The sequence below is a fragment of the Schistocerca gregaria genome, chromosome X (genome assembly GCF_023897955.1).
Source record: "Schistocerca gregaria isolate iqSchGreg1 chromosome X, iqSchGreg1.2, whole genome shotgun sequence".
NCBI lineage: Eukaryota > Metazoa > Arthropoda > Insecta > Orthoptera > Acrididae > Schistocerca > Schistocerca gregaria.
Window position 1 is genome coordinate 436,676,687 of NC_064931.1, and position 18,482 is coordinate 436,695,168.

An 18,482-nucleotide genomic window follows, 5' to 3' on the forward strand; every position below is an offset into this window, starting at 1 on the left:
GTGTGTGTGTGTGTGTGTGTGTGGGAGGGGGGGGGGGGGGTGTAAGTGGCTCTACTCAGTGCAACCCACTTACAGCTGCCAGAAATTCCTGAATGGAAGAGAGTTGTGCAGCTTACCAGTACAGAATTAATGATGAGAGAAGTGCAACTACTTTCGTGTCCTTCATTAAATCGCTGTCAATTGACTACGACACAGTTACATGGCTTAAAAATACGCTTCAAATATTACACAGCAGCAAGTTGCCATCACATTTAGCAATCTATTTCCCATGAACACTACAAACGTAACACTTACAAATTAAACAGAACACACTCATTGTTTCGAGAAACGTATTTTACATAAAAGCTCACTTAATAACTGCAAATAAGTACCCAAGAAACTTCACTATACATGGAGTCTCAGAAGCAATGGTAAATATTAAGGCATATCACAGAAACGCTCATTTGAATCATAAAACTTCATACTTACATATGCCCTATTCCGAGTGGTTTTCGAGATAGAAAAGATGTAATGTACGTTTCTTTCTGGGCTAGTGGCACACTTGCCTTAATCGCTGGTTTGGTCGTGGTAATAGAATTAAATGGACACCAAGACTTCATGCCATTATGGGGTTGGATGAACTCTGAGCTGTACAGACGAAAGGTGAACACACGAGATGAACTGCCTGGTCGTATCATGGAAGTTGGTCTCTCATTAGGGAAGGTGCAGAGACAGACAGACAGACAGACAAGCAACACAACTTGTTCTCCCATGACCGCAGAAATGCATTGAAATTGACGGTGGGATATTCGAAAACTCATTGTGAACTGTACAGTAGCTATAATGTGACTTGTTCGATAATGCTTGGAGGCGAATGCGTTAAAAATTTTTGAGCTGACGGAAAAAAAGGTCGCAATACCAAGAAGGAGCTATGCGACATAAAAGGAAATTGGTAGGCGTGTTTCTACAGACGGAAAATAACGTATATTCAGATTTCGTGCCAGTCGCATAAGAGAGCACTAGTGGCGCCACTATGAGGATGCAATTCAGGTTTGCGCTAAATACACGCTATAACGGTCGTCATCTTCAGTCTCCTCTGAGATTGGACGTTAGTCAAGAATGCCTTTAAGGCGACGAAGACGCAATTATCAACAGCTCACTAAGATTGAACGAGGGTTACGAGAAGCCGAAATGTTCCTTCTGCGGTACTGTAGAACAGACCTAGGCACGAACGTAGCCACTGTACATGATCGCTGGCTGCGGTGGTCACGTGACTGTTGGCTAGAAGACGGGGCTCCGGACGGCCACATGGCACAACCGACCGGGAAGACCATCGTGTTGGGCGCACGCTTCTGAGGCATCGTACTGCATCTGCAGCATCAATTTGCACAGCAGTTGGCACCACAATGACACAAAGAACTGTTACAAATCGGTTACTTCAAGGACAGCTCCAGTACAGCCGCCCTGTAGCGCCCATCAAACCACCGCCATTTACGACTTCAGAGGTGTCATGCGAGAGCTCATTTGAGGGCAGGCTGGAGGTATGTTGCGTTTTATGATGGAAGTGGATCTTTCTCGGTTAGAGTGATGGCCATGTGTTGATTAGGGGGTACCAACTTGTCTGCGTGCTAGACGCACTGGGTCTGCACTTGGAGTTATAGCCTGGAGTGCGATTTCATAGGACAGCAGCACACATCCCACACACTGTGATTGCAGATTTGTATGTTAATCTTGTGCTTCCACGTCGTGATCTACTATTCATTGACAGCATTCCAGGGAGGGTTTTCCAACAGGAGAACGCTCGCCCACATAGGCTGTTGTAACCCAACATGCTATACCGAGTGTCGACCTGTTGCTTTGGCCTGTCTCCAATCGTACATATATGGGACAACATAGGACAACTTCAGCGTCATCCACAAACAGCGTTAACTGTCCCTTTATTGACCGACCAAGTGAAAAAGGTATAGAATTCTATCCCACAAACTGACATCGCGCACCTATACAACACAATGCATGCACGTTTGTATGCTTGCATTCAATATTCTGGCGGTTACACAGTTATTAATGTACCAGCGTGTCACATTTACAATGGATTACCTCACACATTCAATAAATTGTGAACGTGCAATGGTAATCACTTAAATTTGTTACCCAGACAAAAGTATTCCCGAAATTTCATTCCTCTATATTTATTTTCTGGTGTCGAGATTTTTTCCCGTCTGTATTTCTGAATTGATACTTTGTGAAACGCATGCTGTAATGCTTACTAGCTATTGGTTCAAATGGCTCTGAGCACTATGGGACTTAACTTCTGAGGTCATCAGTCCCCTAGAACTTAGGACTATTTAAACCTAACTAACCTACGGACATCACACACATCCATGCCCGAGACAGGATTCTAACCTGCGACCGTAGCGGTCGCGTGGTTCTAGACTGTAGCGTCTAGAGCCGCTCGACCACTCCGGCCGGCACTACCTGTTGTTCATGTGGAAACATGACAATGTATCGAATAATACAGTAAATAAATACTAGTGTACATGAAATGTGTTCCATCTCTGAAACCATTCGTGATAGGGCATAGACTGATCTGACAGAACATTATGACCACCGACCTACTATCAATATAAACCCATCCAAACGATAGCACCATCACCTTGAGAGGAACGACTGCTAGTCAAACAGATATCGTATCAGTGAGAATGCTGGCCGTATGTTTAATGGGGAAGGCGCGCGATGTATCTGAGTTTGACCGAGGGCAGACTGTGATGGCCTGTAGGCTCGGCAAGAGCATTTCTGAAACCGCACGGCTTGTCGGATGTCCGAGGAGTGCCGAGGTGTCTTCAGCACGTGGTGAAACCACGACCAGACGTCATAGGGTTGGGCGGCCACCGCTCATTACAAATTTCTGACGTCGTAGGCTGGACAGACTGGTAGAACAGGACAAGGGGCGAACTATGGCGGAACTAACATCAGACTTTAATGCTGTGCAGAGTATTGGTAGTCAGTTAACTTGTAGAACTGTTGATATTTTAAAAAAAATATCAGAAATCAGATTTATCGATATTTAAAACTTATTCCTTTTGGCTCTCCATATATCGAATATAATATCGATTTCTCCACATAAGGACGAAAAATATCGACCAACCGACCTATAGAAATATCGGATGTATATTGTAAATACACTGCAGGTTTTACAGCTGTATTTTTAATTACTGATTTATTATTAGATATTCAGTAGATGAAGAAGCCTGCTTTCCCCCCTTAGAGCAAGAATTGAAAGGAAAAAGATGCACATTCACCATTGGCGAGAACTACTTTACTAAATATGATATCTGCATGTAAGTGGCACAATAAAAGGCGTCCGATGGGCGCATCGTTCAATTTCGTCACGTATTAGAGTTGTCTTGATCACTTCATGTCGACTTCTCTGTTTTTCATTTCTGCAAACGTCAGCGGCCTAGCAGTTGTAGTGCCAAAATTGCGTGGTGCAGTTAAACGTTGCAGTTTTTGTTGGTAGCGCCGGGCAAGGATTACTTCAGCGTTTCCCCTCACACGTCTCCGCACACCTCAAAGATGAATCTTGTCATTTAGATTTTTGTTCATCATTTTCAGCAAATGTTTTTGAAGAAAGCCGATGTGGAGAAACAGCACACTAGTTGCGTTAAAAGTCGGTTTTTAAAGCAACTGGTGTACTATTTCTTCCCATTTACACCGCCACCCCCCTCCCCCCCCTCCTCCTCCCCCCCCCCCCCCCCCCATCGCAGTGTAATCGGACTATTTGTTTGTGCCACCTATATTTGTTTCACACAGTCAAAGAGAAAGACTGGACGTGACGAAAGCTCAAAAAGGTAGTAAGACTCCATTAAATTATGTTCTAGTACAATTGCAAAAGAATAATTTCAGTTACACACAATATCCTCCACAAGGACACGGTGAAACACTTGATAGCACATACATTAAAAAAAGTTTTGCCTCACCTCGATTCCGAGAGTTCCGGAACCTGTACAGAAAATTGGAACAGAGATCAACATAAACATTAATCCGCCCTTTTTATTGCTCATGAAAACCACACACTGCATGTTGTACCACCATGCAGCGAGACCTTCAGAGGCGGTGGGCCAGATTGCTGTACACACTGGTACCTATAATACCCGTTAGCACGTCCTCTTGCATTGATGCATGCCTGTATTCGTCTTGGCATACTATCCACAAGTTCATCAAGGCACTGTTGGTCCAGATTGTCCCACTCCTCAACGGCGATTCGGCGTAGATAGCTCAGAGTGGTTGGTGGGTCACGTCGTCCATATACAGCTCTTTTCAATCTATCCCAGGCATGTTCGATAGGGTTCATGTCTGGAGAACATGTTGGTCACTCTAGTCGAGCGATGTCGTTATCCTGAAGGAAGTCATTCACAAGATGTGCACTATGGGGCTCGAATTGTCGTCCATATGCAGTTGATATGGTTGCACTATCTGTTGGCGTTCACGTATAGTACAGTCGTTAAGGCGCCTTCCATGACCACCAGCGGCGTGCGTCAGCTCCACATAATGCCACCCCAAAACAGTAGGGAACCTCCACCTTGCTGCACTCGCTGGGCAGTGTGTCTAAGGCGTTCAGCCTGACCGGGTGCCCTCCAAACACGTCTCCGACGATTGTCTGGCTGAAGGCATATGCGACACTTATCGGTGAAGACAATGTGATGCCAATCCTGAGCGGTCCATTCGACATGTTGTTGGGCCCATCTGTACTGCGCTGCATGGTGTCGTAGTTGCAAAGATGGACCTTGCCATGGACGTCGGAAGTGAAGTTGCGCATCATGCAGCCTATTGCGCTCACTGAGTCGTAACACGACGTCCTGCGGCTGCACGAAAAGCATTATTCAACATAGTGGCGTTGCTGTCAGGGTTCCTCTGAGCCATAATCCGTAGGTAGCTGTCGTCTACTGCAGTAGTAGCCCTTAGGCGGCCTGAGCGAGGCATGTCATCGACAGTTCCTGTCGTTCTGTATCTCCTCCATATCCGAACATAGCTTTGGTTCGCTCCGAGATTCTTGGACCCTTCCCTTGTTGAGAGCCTTTCCTGGCACAAAGTGACAATGCGGACGCGATCGAACCTCGGTATTGACCGTCTAGGCATGACTGAACTACCGACAACACGAGCCGTGTACCTCCTTCCTGGTGGAATGACTGAACTGAGTGGCTGTCGTTCCCTGTCCGTGTAATAGGCGCTGCTCGTGCATGGTTGTTTACATATTTGGGCGGGTTTAGTGACATCTCTGAACAATCAAAGGGACTGTATCTGTGATGCAGTGGCGCGACAATACGTAGCAAATTTTGTATGTTAGTCGTTCGGCAACCTTCGAGAAAAATGGACTAAAATTACATGCATGTGGCGATAATTTCTTTATTTTGTGAGGAAAAAGACTATAAATTTATGTATATGGCCAGTGGTGATCTTTTCACAGTCACAATTAACATCAAAACTGGAAAAAATACCTTGAATATACCAGGCTCAAAAGAATTACCAGGCACGAGAGTTCGACTGCCTCTCGTGATTTTTGGCGATGAGTCTTTTCCATTAAAGTCCTATTCGATGGACCTTATGCTGGTACACAAGCAGATGACCAGTCGGAAAAAGTATGCGGTTCCACATATAACAGAACCCGAAGAGTTTCAGAAATCGCTCTTAACATACTGTTACAAAAATTTAAGATTTACTGTCGCAAGATTTCTCTTCCACCGGAACATGTAGAGAATGTAATACTTGCTATTTGTGTCTTGCGCGATTTTCTCAGAGACGATATAGCGTTGTTTGACAGTGACGAGACTGAAGAGGCTAATTACGAGTCCTTCATCACACATGAGGCAACTTCGTAAATAGATTCAAAGATTATTTCAATTCCCCGCAAGGTGGTCTGATCAGGCAAAACGACAAAGTAAGTAAGGGATGTCGTCGAAGAGAAAATAAGTAGTAAAAAAATCTAGTAATAAGCATACAGTCATAAAACGTAAAAACTTAATGTTCTTTGTAGATATTCGAAAGTTATGTTTATTCACATTTCCATGTCAATTTATGTCCAGATGTTGCTTTTTCTGGTATAATAATAATGGCGTATGACGAGGGCCTCCCGTCGGGTAGACCGCTCGCCTGGTGCAAGTCTTTCGATTTAGCGCCACTTCGGCAACTTGCGTGTCGATGGGGATGAAATGACGATGATTAGGACAATACAACACCCAGTCCCTGAGCGGAGAAAATCTCCGACTCAGCCGGGAATCGAACCCGGGCCCGTAGGAGTGACAGTCTGTCGAGCTGACCACTATTTTTGTTTTAATCTTATTTCCTTCATTTTTGTTCGTTGTATCTGCTCGGGTCGGACGTCGCAAGACACCCATTTCAGTTCGTCGTCGTTCCATTAACTCAGTTTTTTATTTTTATTACAGAGGGCAGCTAACCCTCTGTCCGAACACGCTGTTACCGTGGCGGCTGCTCAGCTACCGGGGGCTTCACACAACGTTCAGTTTGAAAGGCACGTAACTCTTGATATAGGGTTACAAACAGTTTACTTTTCCTCATCTAACGCCTTTTTGGTAAACAAACTTTCTTTTCACACGTCAAAAGAACTACGATTAGAAAGACGTGGAGTGTCGCGTCTCTTGCTATACCGCAATAGCCACAATGGAACTATGCTACGCCGCACGACGCATCATAGTTGGCCAGTTGGTCAACTTTGCCTCGCAGTGGCGCACCGCGCAGTTCCACTGCCGTACAGTCCGTTCTGTCTCACCCCATTTCATATATCCAGTACTTGTCACTATTATGTAAATTGAAGGTGGAAGTGGGAGAAACAAAATGAAATGAAAGGAAAGGATTTTTTTTTTTTTCTTTATTGCATTTCAGTTCCCCATCGGGGCGGGCTGGCAGGAGAATATGCGCTGCTCTTCAGGCGAAAGACATAGAACGTACAATAGAGGACATTTAAAAATAACATAAAGAAGAGAATATTTTGTATATAGATATAAAGAAAAGGGGGAACTTTATAGAAGACAATAGACAAAAAGGGGGGTACTGTAAAATGCAGATAAAAGGTGTAAAAAAGTTGTGCACACAAAAAATCCACACACTGGGACATTCAAAAGAACACAAGGCGAAGTATGACTGGAGCATAGAAGTATTGACAGATGGCGTGGCACATAACAATCTCTGACAGTAACACTATGTGCAAGTTCAGCACACATTTAAAATCACAGCTCTTGACACAGGAGAACAGCACCAAACACAACACTGACGTAGCATACTGATGACAATGATCAAAACACAGGATTTACCAGAGGCAGGGAGGGAGGGAGGGAGGGAGGGAGGGGGTAGAGGGGGGAGATGGGTGGGGGCGTGGCGAAGAAGGCTGGGGAGGGAAGGATGTGTAAGGGACACAGTTGACGAGGGGGTGCAGGGAATCAGGGGGGGAAGGAGGAAAATCTGCTCTGGGAAAAGGAGGGGAGACGAAAAGGGGGTCTCTGGGAAGGGGAGGGAACAAGGCCAGGTTACAGTTGGAAGGAAGGGCAGATGTCAGGAGCGAAGTTCAACATCCAGGAAGGGAAGTGCTGGAAATTGCCCTGATAGAGGAGATGGAGGGTGTAGAGGTGGAGAGAGGGAGGGATACAGTGATAGAGGCGCAGCAACAGGCGGGGGGGGGGGGGGGTGGAGAGGAAGGAATAAACCAGCGGATTTGGGGGGGGGGGGAATCAAGTCTACGGATAGTGTAAGGCTGCAGAGATGTTGGAGGAAAAAGAGGATGAGGTCGTACAGGAGGCGTGTGGGGGAAGGAAGGCACATATGGCCTTGTAAAAGTGGGTGGGTACGGAGATCCAGGCAACACTGGCATAACAGAGGATAGGACAGATGAGGGATTTGCACGTGTGGAGGATGGTGGAAGGATGTAATCCCCATGTCCAGCCAGACAGGAGTTTCAGGAGGAGGAGGTGGGAATGGGCTTTCTGCTGGGTGGTCAGGAGGTGAGGGGTCCAGGTGTGGTGACGGTCGAAGCTGAGGCCAAGGTATCTCAGGGTGGGGGTGAGCTGGATGGGACGACCACAAAGGATGAGGTGAAAGTCATGTAGACGGAAGGAGCGGGTAGTGCGGTCTATGATGATTGGCTGGTTTTTCGAGGGGGTTGAGATGAAGGTACCACTGGTTACACCAAGTGGTGAACTGATCAAGATGGGTTTGCAGGGTGCGTTGGGACCGTTGAAAGGTAGGATAGAGCGCCAGGAAGGCGGTGTCATCAGCATATTGGAGAAGGAGGGCAAGTAGGGGTAGCTTGGGCATATCAGGGATGTACAGGAGATAGAGGGGAGGGGAGAGGACGGAGCCCTCGGGGGTTCCAGCAGTGGGATAAAAGATCCAGGAGTTGGTGTTGTGGAGGGTGACATAGGAAGGACGGCATGAGAGGAAGGAAGCGACTACACGGACAAAATTCATAGGCAAGGCGTAGGTTTGGAGTTTAAGGAAGAGATCGGGATGCCATACACGGTCATAGGCAGTTTGGAGGTCGAGGGAAAAAAAATGGCCTAGCGACGGGAGTTAAGCTGGAGGGAGAGGAGGTGAACTAGGTTAAGAAGTTGGTCTTCAGCGGAGAAGTAGGGTCGGAAACCAGACTGTTTAAGGGGGAGGAGGTGGTGTTGATTAAGGTGCTGATGGATACTACGGGAGAGGATGGATTGGAATACCTTAGTAAAGACGGAGATGAGGCAGATGGGACGATAGGAAGAGGCGACAGAAGGGGGTTTGTTAAAGGAAAGGAATGGAAAGGAAATGTTGATGTCAGTTGCATCGGAAGTTTATGCGAAATCAGCGGCGACGAGTAAAAATGTGTGTCGGACTGGGAATCGAACCCGAGTTCTCTTGCTTACTATGCAGTTGTGTTAACCAGTGCGCCATCCGGACACAGTGTTTATCGCAAATGCGTAGAACTATCCCTGCATTGTCCACAGCCAACTCACATTCTCACCTAGCACCACTTATCCTCAGTCCCCATCCATATCCTCCATACTCGCTAATTTTAGATTCCCGCTGGAAGTCGAACGGTATTGCGCATCCTTAATGAAGGTAGTGGATTCACTGCCCATCGAGACATGTCCGAAAGAACAGACACCATATATTTGTTTAGTATTTGGTAGCTTTCGTGCCGCACCGCTCTGTTGCAGTGCAGCTCCACTTAGTGCGGCGTTACCTTAAGATTCGGAGTTACTTACTTGATAACAGGCACGGTTCCGCGAACGGGCATGAGCGGCATGGTGGAGACAGCCTTGTGTCCGTGCCGGCGAGCGATGCGCACCGTGAAGTGGGCCTTGTACATCGGCTCGTCCCAGCAGGGGAACGCTCGGCGTGCGTGCGTCGCCTCGAAGCTCGAGAACACCACCCACCTGTGAACCACAAGCAACACAGTCGTGGCAAGCAACGATATATGTTTCATACCGTTGGAGAGCAGTGCTCCTTAAATCAGGGCTATTGAAAACGATCTTAACAGAAAGTAGTAAGATAGGAAGTCTCATACTCACTGTTGAACTACAGAATGCTACTTACTTTCTTTGATTAAATATTTCAGCAAAGCGAAATCGAGACACCCTAGGAATCACGCAATGATTTTTCATCCGGATTTTCGTAGCAAAATGAAGAGTAGGAAATTGACAAATCGACCACCACGAGATTTAAATTTGTAAAGAAAGACTTAATTGTTCGAACTTGATCATAGAAATTAAGAAAAGCTTAATTAGTGATCTGAGGGGAATATTGAAATATTTCAGGAGCAGCTGCTGTTAGCTATGTAAATGAGGTGTCGAAAAGTTGATTTGTTCAAGGCTTAGCTATTTTGCGCACAAGTAGTTACATTGGTGTGGAAATTGTAGAATGCTTTCTTTCAAGATGAGAAAATAAAATAAATATCAAATTACAGCATAAATTCAAACTTTTCTGCTTTCTCTTGATCTATTTACTAATAGTAATTAATAGAATACCGATCGACGTTTAAAAATATTCTGTTTCATGTTTACCGAACAAAACTTGAAAATAATTTTCTAATTCTGAGATTAATGAATGGAAGGAATTTGTCATTATAAAATGGACGAAGTTTATTTGGTTAACTAATGAAATAATTACTTCTGTAATCGTTCAAATTTCGGCGACGATTTCTTAATGAGCAGAATTTCGACAGGTCAATCGCAACCACACTTCCTCGCTTTAACAGTCTTGAAAAGAGTCGTGTGACGGTGGCTAATGCATGTCTGCTAAGACTTTATTTCTTCCTGAAAGCCAGACAAGTCATACACCTGACAAAGCGGTAATCTCAGGTCTCCTTCAATTCTGTAGGACAGAAATGCAGGCATATAAAGAGTGAATGAAATTACAGTATAAATGAATAAAATTTTGAAGAGTAGCGGTGAAATGTTTTTTGAAATTATTTGTCTAAAAGTAAGAAATAAAATAGATTTGAGAAACATTTGATGAGTATCATTTAATGTAAATGATTTCGAGCACAATTCGAAGGTGCGCTAATGTTTCTATAATCTACTTTATTTCTTAATTTTAGACAAAGAATTTCACAAAACATTTTATCGTTTCTCCTCAAATTTTTTATTTATACTGTAATTAGGTTCAATCTCCACTGAAACATTCCTGTATTTCTGCGTTTCTGTCCTACAGAACTGATAGCGACATGAGATTGCGTTAGGTGTACGGCTTGTTTGGCTACCAGGAAGAAATGAAGTCTTAGCATTCATGCATTAACCACTAACACACGACTCTTTTCTAGATTATTAAAGCATGGAAGAGTGGTTGCAATTGACCCAAATACACCCAGTCAGAATTCTGGACGTAACAAAACCACCGCCATAATTTGATCGATAAGAGAAGAAATATTTATTTAATTAGCTGACCAAATAAATTTCATCCGTTTTGTAATCACAGACGCCTTCAATTAATTAATCTCAGAGTTAGAAACTTTAGTTGTTTCACTATCATATTCCATGAGTTACACACGTGTTTAATAGCTTGTATGCCCATCTTTAGAATCTAATACAGTACCTATTGTGCTTAACACTGATGTGTAGGCTGCCAGACGTGTGTGACAGAACGTCATGCACATGCCACGCTATTCCCGTACATTATAGGGCGGTGGTTTTTGGGCGCGGAGCTGGCGCCCGATAGCGTCCCAGACGTGTTCCATCGCGATCACATCATGCGATTTCGATAGCCGAGACATAGACATCAGTTCACTATCCTGCTCCTCAAATCACTGTAGTTATCCTGCTGGAAGATGCCACCGCCGTCGGGGAACACACAAATCATGAAAGGATGGTCCTTAACAGTGCTCACGTTGTCCACAACCGTCATTGTGCGATCGATTACTGTCACAAGGACCATGGAAATCAGGTGAATTTCCCTCATAGCATAATACTGAGCTCACCGGCCTGTGTCCGTAGCACGGTACTTGTTTCAAGCTGCAGTTCGTCTGGATGATGGCATACCTGGACATTAACATCAACCTGGTATAACAAGGAACATGATTCAGATCGACCCGATTTCCATCGATCCACAATCCAAACTCCGTGGCCCTGTGCCCTCTGCAATCGTAATTGGTGATTAGATCTACATGGGAATACGCAGGGCTCATGTGCTGCGGACCCCCATGTTCAGCAATGTGCGCTGTACGATAAGCACATAAACATTTTTGTCTGCACCAGCTTTGTACTCTGTCGTCATATCTGTCACAGATCGTCGCCTATGATGCTTTACAGAGCAGGCAAGCCTCTGATCTCCACGTACTGCGACGAGGCGTGGACGTCCAACACCTTGAGGTCCAGTCATGGTTTCACCATTCTTTTAACCACTTTCCACAGATACGAGAGAAGCTTAATATTTTATTTGTACCTGTCAGTTGATATGGAGAAATTGAGATTTCGGGCATTTCTTTATATAGTTTTGCGTGATTAAGTCCCGATGCTATGCATAACTGTCATTTAGTTTGTGCGATTTGCGACCTGTTATGTTTTATTTTCCGATAATAAATCATATTTTTCCTGATTACCGTTAAAATATAATTACGATAAATGTTTGTGGTCATTTGGAATAATATTTTAATAGCTATGTAGATGATGTGACGTCATTCTTTTATCTTGCAAAAAATGTTAATTGTGCGTTTATGAACGGTCAGTGTCGGGATTAGTGATTACGATTCGAGGAATAATTGATTTGACGAAGTTCAATTACACACAATCACGTGGGGCGAATTAGGACCTTGGAATCGATTGTAGATGTATGCATGTCAATTTCGTGACAGGGTAGTAAGCATCGTGAGTGTGACGCGGTACCAAGACTGCTTTCGCGCCGCCGATGGTTTGCTTTAAACTCACGAAAATACAATTTACGTGAATTTTTAACTATCGCGAAAAGGGAGAATATTTGATGGTTATCCCACTGTTGATGGGCCATTGTGGAGGACGTAAGTTTCGATAGAAAGATCAATTTCAAAATTGATCGAGGAAGCATAGCAACCCAGAAGCTCATACGTGGTTATCAACAGAAACAGTGTACTATTTTTCATGCACACGTTTACACTCTATATCGAGCTGTGAATGATTTGTGGGGGCGAAATAAACCATTGAAATCATTTGATCGAATAAAAGGAAAGATATTAATAAGTTTATTCGTATCTTTTGTTATTTCATGAACAGTGATATTTTCTTATAGTGGTGTAGAGCCTTACGTATTACTAATATTGTGACAAAAAAAAAAATAGCTCTGAGCACTATGGGACTCAACATCTGTGGTCATAAGTCCCCTAGAACTTAGAACTACTTAAACCTAACTAACCTAACGACATCACACACATCCATGCCCGAGGCAGGATTCGAACCTGCGACCGTAGCATTCGCGCGGTTCCAGACTGAGCGCCTAGAACCGCTAGACCGCGGAGACCGGCCACTATTGTGACAGACTGGTCGTAAGTGCTCTCGTTACAAGTGGAGTTTTGGGCCTGATTAAGAGTACCTGGTTCCTAGAGTCTCAAAGATTAAGTGAAGAATAAAATCACACGTAACTAACGCTGCATCAAACCTCACTATCCTGGAATCAGGTGATAGCGTGGCCGTGTAGTTGTCTCTTGTCAACAACAAATAGTAAACACAAACATAAACACTTGTCATGCTCTGATATCGACGTGGGAAATAATAGACGACAACGACGACATACACGTATACATATGAAAACGGCATACGTAGCACCTTACAATGCAACACAAAGACGTCACGGTATACAGCTTCGCCGTTTCTGTGATGCTCGTTCCGAGGCGCCGGGTCATAATAGTCTGCACTTTCTCAGAGTCGCTTATGTCAATAGATTTCCCAGTTTGTGACGAGCCATTCGTGTCTGCTCGGCTTATGTACCATCATTTGCGTGTCACATGCCCATACCACCACCAGCCAGCATTCATTGCCTCAGTGGCCAGTGATCATGATGTCTTGGCTCCTCAGTGTAATTACCACAATCACACCTAATACAGATCGTAAAATCAATAAAAATGTAAGTCCTCGTAACTATGGAACTAACAGGGTGTGATGCTGAAGACCATATGGAAGCGTTTCAGACTTCACATATTCTAACGATAATAGGAGCGCCGGCCGAGGTGGCCGAGCGGTTCTAGGCGCTTCAGTCTGCAACCGCGCGACCATTATGGTCGCAGGTTCGAATGCTGCCTCGTATATCGATGTGTGTGATGTCCTTAGATTAGTTAGGTATCGGTAGTTCTAAGTTCTAGCGGACTGATGACCTCAAATGTTAAGTCCCATAGTGCTCAGAGCCATTTTTTGATAATAGGAGCAGACTGACAAAGACATTATGAGGTCCAGTTTACGGAAGTATACTGGGTAACTCACAAAATACATTGATAATATATGTTTTCTTGATGACAGTATCTTCTGGTGTGTGTTCTGTAATTCACCATCAGTTTCGATTATTGTCCAAACCACTACCAACAAGTTTCTCTTGGAAGGTATTAACTGTATACTATATAGGGTGAAGCCAACGGCCTTACCACAGTGGTAACACCGGTTCCCGTCAGTTCACCGAAGTTAAGAGCTGTCGGGATGGGCTACCACTTGGATGGGTGACCATCCGGTCTGCCGAGCGCCGTTGGCAAGCGGGGTGCACTCAGCCCTTGTGAGGCAAATTGAGGAGCTACTTGATTGAGAAGTAGCGGCTCCGGTCTCGGAAACTGACATAAGGCGTGGAGAGCGGTGTGCTGACCACATGCTCCTCCATATCCGCATCCAGTGACGCCTATGGGCTGAGGATGACACGGCGGCGGTCGGTACCGTTGGGCCTTCATGGCGTGTTCGGGAGGAGTTTTTTTTATAGAGGGTGAAGAGAAATTCGAGCACTCGGGCTTCGCAACAAGACTCATGACATGTCAGCAATAAAAAAATGTCTTTCACAAAATTTCGTCCGGCGAGTACATCCGGCAAAAAAAAAAAGACGTGAAAGAGTGACAATCAGCAAAACCAAAACCATGTCTATGGTAACTACCCCGTCAGCACGTATTAGTTGCCCTGTGCAGTTGGTGCAGTGGATATAGTTCTGGGTTAGCATGCAGAAGGTTGAGGATTCGATTCTGCGTTGAGGCGCATTTTTCTTATTTGCTAATTTCATACTGTAATGTACTCCGTTTCTTAGGTCACATGTATCCTAAATTTATAACGTTTTGTAACGCTGATCACAACAAATACGTGGTTAGACAAATAAGGAATAGACAGTTGAAACATATGACCTGTCATAGGACAGAATAACTACGAAAACAATATTAGTTTCGAAATGCTAAAGATGATAGCACAGTATAGTAATACAACATCTACTTGTTATTTATACTACTTATAATGTGAGCGCTCAGTTGTTGCACATTAGCAACCAGTGACAATAATAATGTCCATATTAATGACAGCATAACTTTCACAACAGAACAGTTGTCCTCAGAACAACAGATGAAGCGACCTCTCTGCACGTCCAAACATTGCGCAACCCGCTCGATCACACAGCTTTGGACCCTTCGCAGCAAAGCTGCGTCCACAGTAGCAAGAGTAGCATGAACACGCGCTACCAACTCTTCTACTTTCGTCGGCGGAGTAGAGCACATATGCTCCTTCAGGTGTCCCCACAGGAATAAATATTGGGCATTTAGGTCAGGTGAAAGTGGTGGCCATACAACTAGACCTCCACGTCTGAGCCATTTACCTGGAAATGTTCTGTCCAAATACCGTCGCACATTAATTGCAGAGTGTGGAGGTGCACTATCAGGTTGGAACCATATCCTCTGCCAAGCATGTAGTGGAACTTCTTCCAGCGTATCAGGCAGATACTTTGAGAGAAATACATGAGACCTTCGTGCAGTCAACTGATCAGGAAACATGTGGGGCCCAAACACCTGTCGCCGAATGTCGAACTTGATATCCATGGTCGTGGGTGACGTGCGGGTTAACCTCACACCAATGGTGGGCGTTGTGCATATTGAAGATACCCTCACGAGTGAATGCTGCTTCATCTGACCATATTATGGTGTTCATTAATTTGGAACCATTCACAGAATTGCATCCGCTGATAGCGATCTGCAGAATGCTGGTTGTGTGAAAGCATAATTATAGGGGTGCAGCCCATGATCGTGAAGCACATTAACGACTGTGCTTTGCGACACATGCAACTAGAGAACATGCTACAATCGCTGTTGACGACTAAGGTGCCAGATATTGTGCTACCTGAACTACATTTACCAAATAAAAAAATAAAAAAATATGCCTCAACCCAGGCTCGGACCATCGACCTCCTGCATGGTAACCCAAAACTCTATCCACTGCCCCAACTGTGCAGCACAATTAATGTGTGCTGACAGAGGTAATTAACGTACATGTGGTTACAGTGTTGGCAGAGTGCCACTCTTTAACGTCCTTTTTCTGACGGATGTACTCGCCAGATGAAGCTTTGTGACAGACATTTTTTTATCGCTGACATGTGAGGAGTCGCGATGCCAAGCCCGAGCGCGCGAATTTCGCTTCACACTGTATGTAAGGAAAATGCGTTTGAGATGCATACCATAGCCTTGCTTTAATTTATTAAAACATTTTATCGACATTCATCGACGCTTACATGAAGACATCGGTTATGCCGCTACGGTATTTACAGCGGCCTGTGGGTCACGCCAGGTGACAATGACCCCCATTTACGTGTTCGTGAGCCACAGGAAACGACGCTCTCTGGCGGAGTAACTGCAAAGAACCGCTCTCAAGATCAGGGCTTATTTGTGCACTATGTTCCAGGTGTGAACTTTAAGATTTTCCTCTATTCTGATTTTAACTTTGTATACTGTCCTTAACATTTTTTGTAAGTGTTTTGTTTTAAATAAAATGTGTATAATTTTTAGTACCACATAAAAAGAGAGTGACATCCTCAAATTTCTTAGAATTAGCATCTATGCTCGTTTATAAATATTGCCATTACATTTGTGTACCTTAGTGACTTACGGGTGCTCTGCAGTATTTGTGGTCCCGGCGCAGGTTCGAGTCCTCCCTCGGACATGGGTGAGTGTGTTTGTCCTTAGGATAATTTAGGTTAGGGACTGATGACCTTGGCAGTTAAGTCCCATAAGATTTCACACTTTTGCAGTAGTTGTACCTGACTAGTTGCTCTCAAACTACGACTAACGTCGAAAACATTGTTTTCTGTATCATGCGTATGTGTCAGCGAGGGCGACCAAACTTAGAATGTCTTTCATTTATTTTTAACATATCTTAGGATGTTTTGTACTAGATGGATCCAGTGATTATTTCGAAAATAAGTGCGACAGTAGACTTCAATAAGCTCGTTGTAGCTAACATGAACATTGAGAAATGAGTATTATTCTTGTATAAAAAGTGGCTGGGTTCCAAACGATTTCGATCTAAATAGATGTTGCGCAACAGGTCGATTAGCCGTATTAATATTGTCTTCAAAACAGTCAGGTACGATTACTTCCCATTTAGTGATTAACCTAGTTAAATTCACATGAACAATAACTACGATATTGCAGTGCCTGTGTTATTCCGAATTACGATGCAATGTTCCTTCGGACATGCATTCATGTTCGGAGGAACAGGCACCGTGGCGACTACAGCCGTTATGAAATATATTTGCAGTTACGAGTATCGACAACCATCAACTGTATGATAGAGTGACGACAATGAAAATTCGTTCTGGACCGGGACTCGAACCCGGATTTTCCGCTTATCGCGAGCGGTCGCCCTACTACTTGGTTATCCAAGCACGACTGACGGCCGGACCCAAACTTCCATATGTCGTCAACCACGTGTCTACAAGCCGTACTCGTACATCAATTATGTATATTACCGTATAGGGGGACATTTTACTTGAAAGTCGTTTCCCTGGTGTCGGCAGATAAACACGATATTCCAGTGCCTGGGTTATTCCGAATTACGATACCTATCATGTACAGGGTGACACTAATAACGGGAATGTTTGAAATGAGTAGTGGCAGCCATGGGCAGGTGGCAGCTCTGCGGATTCATGACAGCGAGTAAACAGTCCGGCATTTCAGTAATCATCGATCAGTGGGATGTAAAACTGCGAGCGTCAGCCATAAAAATCTTTTATAAAAACAATGATAGTTTGGTAGCGGCGCAGAGGGAGTTTCGACGTTTTTATGATTGAGGACGTCATGATACCGTTCCGTCGAAACACTAGACAAAATGTCGGATTAATAACTTCGAAGCCGGCCGCGGTGGCCCAACGGTTCTAGGCATTTTAGTCCGGAACCACGTGACTGTTCGGTCGCAGGTTCGAATCCTGCCACGGGCATGGATGTGTGTGATGTCCTTAGGTTAGTTAGGTTTAAGTAGTTCTAAGTTCTGGGGGACTGATGACCTCAGATGTTAAGTCCCATAGTGCTCAGAGCCATTTGAACCAATAACTTTGTAGAGGCTGGATTTGGCCTCAAGAAGAAACCAGCAGGACGACCGAGAAGTGTACGTTCTCCAGGGAACACTGATGTTGTACGTGAGTCTGTCTTAAGGAGCCCACGGCGATCAATTCATAAGCAAGCAGCAGTAGTTGGAATCTCCCGGGGAGAGTGTTCGCAGAATTCTTCATCTTGATTTAAAATTTCATCCGTACATACTACAGATGGTACAACAATTGAATGACAAAGATTACCAGTTACGATTAGGATTCTGTCAACAAATAATAACAAATATAAATAATGACGATGAATTTCTAAGTAAGTTGTGGATGTCAGATGAGGCCCATTTTCATCTCACAGGTTATGTGAATAGACAGAATTACCGTACTGGGCACACACAAATCCTAATGATGTTCATGAGCGCCCTTTACACGCTAGTAAAGTGACATTGTGGTGTCGTGTTTCATCACATGGGATTATCGGTCCGTATTTTATCGCAAATGAACAGGGAAACACA

General features: G+C 44.4%; 1 protein-coding gene across 1 annotated transcript in view; it reads right to left on the reverse strand.

Annotated features, from left to right (window-relative positions):
* LOC126298546 (uncharacterized) overlaps positions 1 to 18,482 on the reverse strand; it is a 439,384-nt gene that overhangs the window by 180,660 nt on the left and 240,242 nt on the right. The window contains exon 4 of the mRNA XM_049989905.1: positions 9,228 to 9,398. Coding sequence (XP_049845862.1) covers positions 9,228 to 9,398 — 171 coding nt within the window. The remainder of the gene's footprint in view (positions 1 to 9,227; positions 9,399 to 18,482) is intronic.